The sequence below is a fragment of the Phacochoerus africanus genome, chromosome 1 (genome assembly GCF_016906955.1).
Source record: "Phacochoerus africanus isolate WHEZ1 chromosome 1, ROS_Pafr_v1, whole genome shotgun sequence".
NCBI lineage: Eukaryota > Metazoa > Chordata > Mammalia > Artiodactyla > Suidae > Phacochoerus > Phacochoerus africanus.
In genome coordinates this window covers 130,709,502-130,723,153 of record NC_062544.1, presented here as the reverse complement: position 1 = coordinate 130,723,153, position 13,652 = coordinate 130,709,502, and the positions used below count along the sequence as shown (strand labels likewise).

General features: G+C 41.8%; 1 protein-coding gene across 4 annotated transcripts in view; it reads left to right on the top strand.

The window, feature by feature from the left end:
• The window catches only part of EOGT (EGF domain specific O-linked N-acetylglucosamine transferase), a 40,824-nt gene extending 27,823 nt beyond the window's left edge, over positions 1–13,001 (top strand). For all 4 annotated transcript variants that reach the window (XM_047778981.1, XM_047778998.1, XM_047778989.1 and 1 more), the window contains 5 exons: positions 565–633; positions 5,794–5,855; positions 6,587–6,706; positions 10,387–10,489; positions 11,329–13,001. In XM_047778981.1, the coding sequence (XP_047634937.1) occupies positions 565–633; positions 5,794–5,855; positions 6,587–6,706; positions 10,387–10,489; positions 11,329–11,475 (501 nt within the window). In that variant the 3' untranslated portion in view covers positions 11,476–13,001. The remainder of the gene's footprint in view (positions 1–564; positions 634–5,793; positions 5,856–6,586; positions 6,707–10,386; positions 10,490–11,328) is intronic.
• The last annotated feature ends 651 nt before the right edge of the window (positions 13,002–13,652 follow it).

Here is a 13,652-nt window from a genome sequence, read left to right as displayed (position 1 = left end):
CTGCTGTGGTTGTGGCTGTGGCTAGCAGCTACAGCTCCAATTCAACCCCTAGGCTGGGAACCTCCATATCCCACGGGTGCTGCCCTAAAAAAGACAAAAAAAAAAAAAAAAATCACTACCAGCGCTTCAGAAACGGGAGATCATCAGCAGACAGTGTTTTCTGGGTTAATGTTTTCTCACCTGGAGTGATCGGAAATCATGTCAGAAACCTAGGAAACTGCGATAAACTAAGAGACAATGGAAGAATGTGCTTTTTTCTCCTTTTATTTTCTTTTTTTTCTCCTTTCTCTATATCTCCCTGTCCTCCCCAAACCCTCTACCTCCTGCATATAACCTCTGCCCCCAAAGCCACCCAACCAACCAAAGAGATGTAGTGGAATGAACAGGTTTTCCTTTGTAGCTAAGGTGGATACATTTTTATTCCCTGAGAAAACTGAAGAAATCGGGCTAAAAAAATATGAGTCTCCTTTATTGAGTTTCATCTCTTGGTAAAAATCACATTTTAGGTTCAGGTCTTCATTTATCTGTTGAGGCATACATAGCATTATTTTGCCTTTTCCACAGGATGGAAAAATTCGAGTCACCATTCTTGCACGGAGCACAGAATACCGGAAAATACTCAACCAAAATGAGGTTAGTCTTTGGTGTGCATTTTCAGTATCATCATATTGACTTTAACTTCCTATGACTGAAGTGTTTTATTTTTTCACATCATTCTGAATGCATTGATTTGAAATTATTAATGTTTTGAAAACTGTGATGGCTGTGCCCAGTTCACTTAATTCGATTTCTCCTGGAAGTCATCAAATCACCCACTGCTAAGCGAGTTTGCCTTAGTGTTGACATTCATCTGCACCAACTCAGAGTGGAAACAGAAAAAACTGCCTCTGAGTCCTGCTTTTGCTGCCATGGATTGCCAAACATTTTGTCTCTGGACAAGCTAGCAGCCAAGCAATTGGGAGAGTATCTTTTGGGAGATTGTTAAGTGTGGTAATATGGTGGCATCAACAGCAGATTAAGTTGGAAAAGTCTCTATCCTTTTCATGTATCTTAGAAGTGGTTCATCTCTTAGGCTCCCTGACTCATTTCAACACTATCAATTCATAAATTATACTTAACCCCAATAAGATCACCTTGGAAGGCCCCTCCCTGTGACAGCATAGCTGAACAATGTCCTTGCATTAGTTAAGATTTATTCTGGGAGTTCCTGTCATGGCGCATCAGAAATGAATCCAACTAGGAACCGTGAGGTTGCGGGTTCAATTCCTGGCTTCACTCAGTGGGTTAAAGATCTGGCATTGCCGTGAGCTGTGGTGTAGGTCGCAGATGAGGCTCGGATCTTGTGTTGCTGTGGCTGTGGTATAGGCTGGCATCTGTAGCTGTGATTTGACCCCTAGCCCAGGAACCTACACATGCCGCTAGTGTGGCCCTAAAAAGCGGAAAAAAAAAAAAAAAAGATGTATTCTAACAGGGATGGCTCCTAGATGCTGGAAAAGGCAAACATCTCACCTAGAGACTCTTGAAGGAGGGCAATGCTGCTTACATCTTGATTACATCCCAGTGAGATTTCTAGCTCCCTGTGTCAGCCTGCTGTCCTCCAGAACTGCAAGAGGATAAATCGTGTTGTTTTAAGATGCTAAGTTTGTAGTAATTTGTCATAGCAGCAAACAGAAGATGAAGACATAGAAAGAGGCATGAGCTGACTTATTTATTTTTAAATTACTCTGGCTGCAAGAGTAGGAGCAGGGAGATTGATTAAGAGCTGTCACCTCGATCAGAGTTGAGATGAAGGGGATGACAGTGGGGATGACAAAAAAAAAAAAAATGGTTTCACGATCTGTCTTGGAGATAAAGCCTGTGATACTTACTGCGGGAGTGTACAGGTATCATGTCAGGTAAGACCAGGAGAGATATTGAGAATCAAGTGTGAACTCCTGGGCTTTTAGCTTGAGCAATTCAGTGGACTTGAGCCAGAAATAACTTAGTGGGAGGGAGGTGGGGGTGGGGTTTGATGGGTAAAATGTACATAAATTAGTTTGGATGCCTAGCAGGCTGATCCACATTATGTAATTAGCATCTCTTCTTGAGACCCATATGGATTATGGAGGAGTTAGACATATGGTGTAATGAGGCACTGATTGCAGGCAGTGTGGATGGAAGAAATGAACAGTGTGTGTGGGGGATGGGGTGGGGGAGGTTTAAAGACCTGGAAACAAAAATATATCAAGTAATGCAATGTTGGGGTATATGGATGGGAAGCCTCATTAGCAGGCCGATCAACAGTATTTACTGGCATACGTAACACGCATTGAGTGCAATTGTGGGCCAAGCGTGTTGCTCTGTGTCCCCCATACATGTCTTCCAACTCTTCCAGAAAACCTGGAATATAGGTATTTTATTATTATTCTCTATTTTATACAAGAACAATGAAGCTTAGAGATTAAAAAACATGCCCAAGGTCGTTGCCATAGCTGTGGCATAGGTCATAGTTGCAGCTCTGATTCATTCCCTGGCCTGGGAAGTTCTATATGTTGCAGGTGCAGCCGTAAAATTAAAAAAAAAAAAAAAAATTAAGGCGTTCCCATTGTGGCACAGTAATTAACGAACCTGACTGGCATCCATGAGGACTTGGGTTCGATCCCTGGCCATACTCAATGGGTTAATGATCTGGCATTGCCGTGAGCTGTGGTGTAGGTCACAGATGTGGCTCAGATCCCACTTTTCTGTGGTTCTGATGTAGGCCAGAGGCTACAGCTCCGATTGGACCCCTAGCCTGGGAACTCCATATGCTGAGGGTACGGCCCTAAAAAAGACAAAACAACAACAAAAAAAAAAACAAAAAATAAAATAAAATTGAAAAAACAAAAACAAAAAACATGCCCAAGGTCCCCTAGCTAGTGAGCAGAGTGATGGGGGGTGGACTCTGGTAGTCAGACTCTGAGCCTGCTTTCTTCTGTTTTTGGCCATGCCCATGGCATGCAGAAGTTTCCAGGCCAGCGATGGAACTTGAGCCACAGAGGTGACAACATTGAATCCTTAACCATCAGGGAACTCCCGAGCCTGCTTCTTCTTCTTCTTCTTTTTTGTTTTGGTCTTTTGGGGGCTGCACCCATGGTACCTGGAAGTTCCTAGGCTAGGGGTCAAGTTGGAGCTGCAGCTGCTGGCCTGCGCTACAGCCACAGCAACGTGGGATCTGAGCCACATCTGTGACCTACACCATGGTAGCTCTTGGCAATGCTGGATCCTTAACTCACTGAGTGAGGCCGGGGATCAAACCTGCGTCCTCCTGGATACTAGTTGCTGGATCCACAGTGGGAGCTCTCTGAGCCTGCTTAAGCAGAGTGCTCCACTGCTCTAACACAAGAGGACCTTGGAGGAGGCTGACCCTCCTGCTTCCCAGGCCATCGGGAAGGGGCAGGCTAAGGAATAGCATCAACCTCTGGAAAGAAGTCCATTAGAAAGGTAGCAACTGGAGTTCCCATTGTGGCTCAGCAGAAAGGAATCTGACTAGTATCCATGAGGATGCAGGTTCGATCCCTGGTCTCACTCAGTAGGTAAAGGATCTGGTGTTGCTATGAGCTGTGGTGTAGGTCACAGACACAGCTCAGATCTGGTATTGCTGTGGCTGTGATGTAGACCAGCGGCTACAGCTCCTATTCGACCCCTAGCCTGGGAACCTCCATGTGCCTCAAGTATGGCCCTAAAAAGCAAAAAAAAAGAAAAAAAAAAGAAAAAAGAAAAAAGAAAGGTAGCACCAGCGGATGCTACACTGCAGCCATTGACGTTTTTGGACCCACCTTCAGGTTGCCCACTTGGTGGGATTTGGTAATTCAGCTCCATCTCTGAGCCAAAGAGTGCCCACTCAGCTGCTTGCATCCCTGGATTGGCATCCCTGGGAACAGCTGCTCCCAATCAGAGAGGAAGGCACCTTGCCCTTGGCTTGTGAATAGCTAACAAAACTCAGGTACCGTCGTTAAATGGTGGGACATGCCATCCTGCCCAACCTCACAGCTAGAATAATCATGCCACACCTCTCAGGTGTGACTAGAAATTCTGAAGAAGAGCGTGTTTCCCGTGGGACCCACAGAAACACGTGATTCCTTTTCTGTGGGCCCATCTCATTGAAAGACCAGGCTCATGCCCCCTGATTAATTCTCCCCTGGAAAATGGAATTCTAGATTTCTCACTCCAACTTATTGATAGGAGGAGTGTGCCTGTGGAATTCCAGGGGTTGTCTAGTGAGAGAAACTTCCATTTTATGACTCTGTGTGTGTGTGTGAGAGAGAGAGAGAGAGAGGGAGAAAGAGACAGAGACAGAGAGACAGAGAGAGACACAGGGGTAGGGGACTGGATTTTGGCCACTGCCTTTTCCTTTTTTTTTTTTTTTTGCCTGTTGCTTTTTATAAGCAGGAGCATGGAATGTGCTGGTTAAGAACACAGGTTCTGGGGTCAGATGACCTAATTTTGGTTCTTCCTTTTGTTAGCTTGGAGATCCTGGGAAAGTTATTTAACTTCTCTAAGGTCTCATTACACCATCTGTGAAATGCACACAATGATCATACTTCCTTGATGGGATTTTTATGAGCATTAAGTGGCATGTACCAAAAGCACTTAGAAATGCTGACACAATTTATGTGTATACTCAGTGCCGCTTCTGAAACTATTGCTGTTGCAGTAATAGTGTGTATCTCGAGGCAACAGGATACAAACGCAGGATGTTTCTGAAAACAGTGATCCATGGTGTTGGGTTGAGACAGCTTAGGTGTGAGGGACACAGAGAACCATGGCGATGTATTTATGATGGATTAATCAGGCTTAGTTGCTTTCTCTTTGCTGAAAGAATAGTTGTTTTCCTATGAAGAAATGTTGAAAGTGTCTTTCTGCCAATAATTTAGGATCTTCAGTTGGTGAAGAAAAGCACTAGGAGTTTATCTGAAATGAGATAATGGGTACGAAGAAAATTCTGGAACAACATAGGTGCCCAACAAATATGTGTTGAAAGTTGAGGAGTTCCCGTCATGGCTCAGTGGTTAACAAATCTGACTAGGAACCATGAAGTTGTGGCTTCGATCCCTGGCCTTGCTCAGTGGGTTAAGGATCCCGCGTTGCTGTGGCTGTGGCACAGGCTGGTGGCTACAGCTCCAATTAGACCCCTAGTCTGGGAACCTCCATGTGCCATGGGAGCAGCCCTAGAAAAGGCAAAAAGACAAAAAAAAAAAAAAAGATGCACTTACAGTGCATTGGTGCCAAAGCCTTTGCTCTTAGGAGTTTTCTCCTTTCAGTCTTGCAGCAAGCCAGGGCAGTGCAATTTTAGGGAGGTAGCATGTACTCCTTAAAAGGAAGGGGTGGGGAGTTCCCGTCGTGGCTCAGTGGTTAACGAATCCGACTAAGAACCATGAGGCTGTGGGTTCGATCCCTGGCCTTTCTCAGTGGGTTAAGGATCCGGCGTTGCCGTGAGCTGTGGTGTAGGTCGAAGATGAGGCTTGGATCCCACATTGCTGTGGCTCTGGTGTAGGCCTGTAGCTGCAGCTCTGATTAGACCCCTAGCCTGGGAACCTCCATATGCCACGGGAGTGGCCCAAGAAGAGACAAAAAAAGACAAAAAAAAAAGTAGGGGTGGAACCTGCATTTGAACTCAGTTAAGCATTAAAACAATAGACTGGAAGGATATTTCACATGTGAAAAATATTTTATATCAAAAATAAGAAATTTGGAAACTCCAAGGTAAGTAAAACAGAAGAGAAGGAAGGGAAAGTAATTCTAAATGTTTCTGTTTTGTCCCCCCCCCGCCAGCTTGTTAATGCACTGAAGACGGTATCTACCTTTGAGGTCCGGATTGTCGATTATAAGTATAAGTAAGTAATAACCTACTCTTGGGCAGACCCTGTCATCTTTTGCTGGATGAGTTAATGGGGGAGAGTAAGAGCTTTTCAAATGGGAGTTGCTGGTAGTCATAGACCCCAAAGGGGACAAGGAGACGCCATCAGTGAGTGAAGTGGGTGGGTGAGGAGCCCAGGCACAGGGGCTAGAAGCCCTTTAGTTATAGGTGGACTGATGTTGCTACACTATCCTTTTTTTTTTTTTTTGGCCTAGGAGAAATTGTCTTATTTAATTAAATTTGTTTATTTATTTCAGAGTATCTTTTTTAAAAAATTGAAGTATATTTGATTTACACTGTCGTCTTAATTTCTGCTCTATAGCAAAGTGATTCAGTTATACATGTATATGTTCTTTTTTAAAGTATTCTTTTCCACTATGGTTTATCCTAGTAGAGTGAGCTGTGCTATACAACAGGACCTTGTTGTTTATCCCCTCCGTGTATCACCGCTTACATCTGCTAACCCCAACCTCCCACTCCATCCCTCTCCCAAACCTATCCCCCCCCCACCCTTGGCAACCACAAGTCTGTTAAGTTATTAAGCAATTAAGTTGTTAATTCCTGGTGTAGGCTTGAAATTGGCAAAAAACCACGGTGGAATGGGATTTAAGTTGGGAAAGACACTTGTATAAATGTTGACATCATGAGTCAAAAGCTTACTCAATACTTTTCTCCCCTTCTTTCTTTTGTTGTTCTTTATGTGTCCAGAGAACTTGCGTTTTTAGATCAGCTAAGGATCACACATAACACGGACATATTTATTGGAATGCACGGAGCTGGCCTTACCCACTTACTTTTCCTTCCAGATTGGGCTGCTGTATTTGAACTGTAAGTGTTTGGGGACAGTTTTACACAGAGGCAGCTGATAATGCATTTTATGCATGCTGAGACTTTTGTTCAGAGCCTCTGAAGGCTTAATATTTAATCATTACAAAGAAGTCACATCGTATAGGCGTCTAGGAAGAAAAAGAGACTTGAAAAATGTGAAGTCTGCAGCCTGCCATTGCACTTAGCAAGCAAATATCCCCTTCCTCCCTCATCTCAGCATCATGCAGGAGATGTGACTCTGTTGTTTCCTTCCTCTGAGTGCATTGCTTTGTGCTTCTCAAACTGAAAGCATTTCCCTGCAGTCAGTGTCATTATTATGTTAAAAGAGGAGCTGTGTGTTGTACACCCATGTTCATGGTAGTGTTATTCACAGTAGCCAAGGCGGAAGCAACCCAGGTGTCCATTGACCTCTGAATGGATAAGCACACACACTCAAACACACACCCAGACTTTCAAAGGAAAAAATTCTGGGAGTTTTCGTCATGGCACAGCGGAAACGAATCCCACTAGGAACCCTGAGGTTGCGGGTTTAATCCCTGGTCTCACTCAGTGGGTTAAGGATCTGGCATTGCTGTGGCTGTGCTATAGGCTGGCAGTTGTAGCTCTGATTTGACCACTAGCCTGGGAACCTCCAGATGCCATGGATGCAGCCCTAAAAAGCAAAAAATAAAAAAAATAAAATAAAAAAATAAAAAGGAAAAAAATTCTGTCTTATGCTATGAAAGGAATGACCCTTGAGGACATTATGGTAAGTGACATAAACTATTCTCATAAGCACAAATACTGTATGCTTTCACTTACATGAGCTACGCAGAGTAGTCAGATTTATAGAGAAAGTAGGTGGGCAACTGGCAAGACCTGAACAGGAACTTAAGTGTTTAATGGGGATGGTTTCACTTTTGTAAGATGAAAGTGTTGTGGAAATTGGTTACACAATAGCTGCACCGCACTCTTAACAAATCATTAAGATGGTCAAGTTTATGTGATGTGTTTTCTACAACAATTTAAAAAGAAAATCAACTATAATTTAAAAATTCAAAAAAATAAGAAATAAAGAGAGAATTTGGAGGTTTCTGGTGGCTCAGTGAGTTAAGGATTCAACGTTGTCACTGCTGTGGCTTGGGTTGCTGCTGTGGCATATGTTCAATCCCTAGCCCGACAATAGGAATGTTTTTGGTCTTGATCATGGCCAAAAAAAGAAAGAGAGAGAGGGAAGGAATTTGAGGACATGTACAATGTACATATTAGGTAGAGAACACCGTTCCAGAGCATAAGCTGATCCCTTTGCCTAGGACTCCCTGATTCCATACACAGGGAAACTGAGGCCTCCAGGCGAACTGACTTTCCTAGTGTTCCTTTAACTCAGTGGTTCGTTTTAGAGACAGGGCCTTCTCTCCCATAATAATTCTGCTCTGAAGACCAAGAGCATTTACTGTTACCTGATTCTTCCCCTTGCATCTAACTATCTTGATTTTGGGAGTTCCCGTCATGTCTCAGCAGAAATGAATCTGACTAGTATCCATGAGGGTGTGGGTTTGATTCTTGGACTCACTCACTGGGTCAGGGATCTGGCATTGCCATGAGCTGTGATGTAGTTCACAGACACGGCTCAGATCCCCTGTTGCTGTTGCTGTGGTGTAGGCCAGCAGCTGTAGCTCTGATTCGATCCCTAGCTTGGGAACTTCCATATGCCTCAGGTGTGGCCCTAAAAAGCAAAAATAAAATAAAAATCTTGGTTTTATGGTTGCACTTTAAAAATGATTTGACTTGGCATTTGCTTTTTTAACTTTTTTTCTTTTTTGGCCGCCCTGTGGCATATGAAGTTCCCCAGCCAGGGATCAGATCTGAGCTGCAGTTGCAACCTACACCACAGATGTGGCAATGCCAGATCCTTAACCCACTATGCCAGGCCAGTGATTGAACCTGCATCCCAATACTTCAGAGATACTGCCAATCCCACTGTGCCACAGTGGGAACTCTTTGACTTGGCATTTAAATGGGAGACTGTCAAGAACTTCCAACAACCTGAGAAAACATTTAAAAAATATGTATGTTAGGGAAATAGCTGGATTACTTGTGGATTCTCTTTCAATTCCTCTTTTCTCCTCAGAGAGAAGGGGGAGGAGGGAAGGAGGGAAGGAAAGAAATGTAATTGAAAAATGTCAGGTCTTTGCGGGATGTGCTACCTGCCCCAAGACCATGTCCATGTGCACAAAGACCAGGGTGTTAGAAGCTAACACCAAGTTTACAGCCCTCTTGATAAAGGTCCCTTCCCTTCCTTGATCTTCTTCTAATTTTTGGAAGTTAAAGTAATCTAGTTACAGTATTATTTAAAAAATAATTTCTCACTTTTTTTTTTTTTTTTTTTTTTTTTGCTTTTTAGGGGCACACCTGTGGCATATGGAAATTCCCAGGCTAGGGATTGAATCAGAGCTTCAGCTGCCAGCTTACCTCACAGTCACAGGAACACTGGATCTGAGCTGTGTCTGTAACCTATACACCATAGTTCACTGCAACGCCAGATCCTTAACCCACTCAGTGAGGCCAGGGATCGAACCTGCAACCTCATGAATACCAGTCAGTCAGATTCGTAACCTGCTGAGCCACAACAGGAACTCCCTCTCACTTTTTTTCTTTTTTAATGATTTTTATTTTTTCCATTATGGCTGGTTTACAGTTATCTGTCAATTTTCTACTATACAGTAAGGTGACCCAGTCACACATACATGTATACATTCTTTTTTCTCACATTATCATGCCCCATCCTGAGTGACTAGATATAGTTCCCAGTGCTATACAGCAGGATCTCATTGCTTATCCATTCCAAAGGCAGTAGTTTGCATCTATTAACCCCAAGTTCCCAATCCATATCACTCCCTCCCCCTCCCCCTTAGCAACCACAAGTCTGTTCTCCAAGTCCATGATTTTCTTTTCTGTGGAAAGGTTCATTTGTGCCATATATTAGATTCCAGATATAAGTGATATCAAATGGTATTTGTCTTTCTCTTTCTTACTTCACTTAGTATTAGAGTCTCTAGTTCCATCCATGTTGCTGTCTTTTTTTAATGTGTTTTTCTCTAAACAGTTTTATGGAGACATAATGACCATATCAGACAATTCATTCGTTTAAATTGTATAATTCATTGGTTTTAGAATATTGATAGGGTTGTGTAACCACCGCAATTTTATAATATTTTCATTACCCACCAAAAATCTCAGTACGCTGAGTTATTTCTTATTCCATCCTCCCCGTAGCCTCTGGAAACCACTCATCTACTTTGTCTCTTTAGATTTGCCTATTGGACATTTCCTGTAAATGGGGTCATACAATATAAGGGCTTTTCTGACTGGCATCTTTCACGTAGCGTCATGTTTTCAAGGTTCATCCTTGCTGTAGCATAACCAGGACTCATTCCTTTTTATTGTCAGCAGTTCTTCCTTGAATGGCTATACTATGCTTGATTTATCCATTCATCAGTTGATGGAGATCCAGGTTGTTTCCACCCTTTGGCTCTTGTGAACACTGCTGCCATGAATGTGAATCTCTTTGCTCTTCTTCACTGTTTATAATACCTTTTGCAAGGACATATTTGGGAGGTGCATTTGTTTCCCTAGAGAACTATGGATTGGCTAGAAATCCCAGGCAAAAGCCCCCTCTGGGGATGCCCTTGTATCCTTAGGTACAACTGTGGGGACGAACGCTGTTACTTGGACCTGGCCAGGCTGAGAGGTGTCCACTATATCACTTGGCGAAGGCAGAACAAAGTCTTTCCTCAAGATAAGGTAAAGTTCAATGACAAAATTCACCTTGTTTTGCTTTTTTTTTTTTTTGTCTTTTTAGGGCTGCACCCATGGCATATGGAGGTTCCCAGGCTAGGGGTTGAATTGGAGCTGCAGCTGCCGGCCTACACCACAGCCACAGCCACAGCAATGTGGGATCTGAGCCTACACCACAGCTCATGGCAACGCAGGAGCCTTAACCCACTGAGCGAAGCCAGGGATTGAACCTGTGTCTTGAAGGGTAATAAGTCGAGTTTGTTACCCCTGAGCCACAACAGGAACTCCCTATTGTTTTGCTTTTTAATTGATATAAGGTGTCTAGATAACATGACAAACTGCCTTTGAACTTGGAAGATAGACTGGTCTTCTCTGGAATTGTGAATTGTTATGTTTTCTATTCGAAAACCGGGGGAAAACGGAAATTAACTACTATCTTTACGTGGAAAAGACAACATTGTGACATCTGAGCCTAGAGAGATCTATTAAATTATTTAGAGGAGGGGGTCAGCAAACCATAGAGGAGGGAGCTAAATCTGGCCCACCACGTGTTTGTATAAATAAAGTTTTATTGGGACACAGTCCTGCTGCTCTTTTTATGTGTTATCTGGGGCTGCTTGAGCACTTCTGTGTCAGGGTTGACTAACTGTGGTGAAGACCATATATATGGTCCGCAGAGCAGAAAATACACGTTTTCTGGCCCATTAACGGAAAAAATGTGTCAACCTCCGAGATAGAGCATAAATTAAAATAGTTGCTTTGCCTGAAGCAAAATAATTGTCTTCTGGTTCAGAAAACTATGTCCTTAATGGCTTATGTATTTGTCTTTTGCTTTGGTTTTGCAGGGTCACCACCCAACTCTGGGGGAACATCCAAAATTTACCAACTACTCTTTTGATGTAGAAGAATTTATGTTCCTTGTCCTTCAGGCTGCAGACCATGTATTGCAACACCCAAAGTGGCCTTTTAAGAACAAACATGATGAGCTCTAAATGTGTTGAGTCTTTTTGCCAAAAGGGAGTATTTAAATGGTCCCCGACCCCACTCACCTTCCAGTAAAATCAGTAAACCAGGCTTTTATTTCCTAGCCCCAAATTACCTTTTTTTAAATACCAAAACATGCCTTCAGGATATTACTTATGTGTTTTATAGTCTTTAACTGTTTCATGTGATTTTTGTGTCATTACTATTTATCAAAATACTATTTTTGCACTGAAAACTGTAATTTGTATATAGTTCAGAAATTGAGCGTGGGCTCAAGATGTAATGGAGCCTTCTTAGGGGATACCAAAGTTGGCAACTTTCTTCACTTTACAATTTGTAAATGTTTTTAATCAAATAATCATGGGATCATCATTCTAGAGGCTTCCAACTTATTAATGATGTATTTGATGATGTATTTGAGTCAATTCACACACTCGTATATTTGCCAAGGTTTGTTCATAGCACTGTGTGTAGTAGAAAAGGAAAACATGCAAACACACACACACACACACACACACACACACACACACACACACGGTTGTGGTTCTCAGTACCAAGCTATAGGACCTTGTTATAGATCAAACAGTATTATAAACATATCTCTTTTACTCGATGAGTCCAAACTAACCTCCATTGAAATCTCTGCAATAATCTTTTTAGTCAAGCCAGGTTATATGCATCAAGAACCTGAATAAACCATGCTCTTGCATTAATTCATGTTCACACATTTCATATGCACATCATGTTTTCCCCAAATGTAACAACCACATATGATAAAAACAAATGAGAATGTGTTCTTTAGGACCGTTTGATGTACCTTTTAGCTGGTTCCTTCTTAGCCGTGAAGAGCATTTATTATCTCAAATAGTGGCTCCATTGCGCACATATTTGTAACTGTATTTGCCTGTGTGTATGCGTCTACCTCTTTTAGCGTGGAAGTATTTTAATCTTTGATTTCGCAAATATCAAATTAGCTGCCAGAAGATTATTTTTCCCTATAAAAGACAAAAAAAAAAAGGGTAAGGACACACGTAAATAATCTAATTCAACACAAAAAAGAAGCCATAGGAAAGTGCCAGTGATTAAAATGGCTATCTGAAATGCAGTCTCACTCTTTGGATGGAAATCATTTCTTACTGTTTATGAAATTTCAATTTAGTGGTTGGCAACCATGGATTTATTTTACTGCAAAATATGAAGTTTACATTTTATTAACACTTGAGTAGTCTAATTTAGAGACTAATGACTCCTATTTTTTTAAGTAGAGGACTAACAGTGTACAGCAGAGCTAATTTTTTTAATGTATTTTAAAGTTGTAAAAAAATGAAAAAGGGAGAATATGCAACAGAGAAGTGACACAAAAAACCTAAAATATTTATTATCTGGATCTTTACAGAACGTGTTTGCTGACTCTTGCATTAAAGGATTATGAAAAGTCTTCTAGAGTTTAGGAATCTTTATTAAAATACCTGTAAAGGAAATAGTTACTGTAGTGATAGCTTTGATTTGTGATCTTAATATTGTTTAAAAAGACTTATAACAGATTATTTTTTTTTTTGTCTTTTTAGGGCCACACCTGCAGCACATAGGGGTTCTCAGGCTAGAGGTCAAATCGGAGCCGTGGCTGCTGGCCTACACCATAGCCACAGCAACACCAGATCTGAGCCGCTTCTGCATACTACACCACAGCTCACAGCAATGGTGGATCCTTAACTCACTGAGCAAGGCAAGGGATGAACCTGCATTCTCATGGATGCTAGTAATATTCATTTCCACTGAGCCACAACATAAACTCCAACAGATGAATTTTGAAGTGAGTGGTATTGCTGCTTTTTTTGGTCCAGAATACTGAGTAAACACTAAGAAGACAATTCACTGGAAAGGAATTGTCAAGGCTGTGTTGTACTTTTAGTCAGAGAGGCATAAACATCTGAAAGTGGCCTGAAAAAAACCAGTCTCAACATTTATCTCCTTATCTCATTTTAAGAAGCAGGTGGCAGTGTGATTCTGTCCATGAGTGAGAGTTTCCCACATTGAGGATAATTTCATAATAAAGTACTACATTTGCATTTGCCTATTTTGCATTTAAAGAAAATACGTTTTATAGAAACGAGTAAATATGTTAGCCACTTTATTGGAATTGTTAGAAAATGTAAAATGTAATGATTGTGCTTTTTATTAAGTC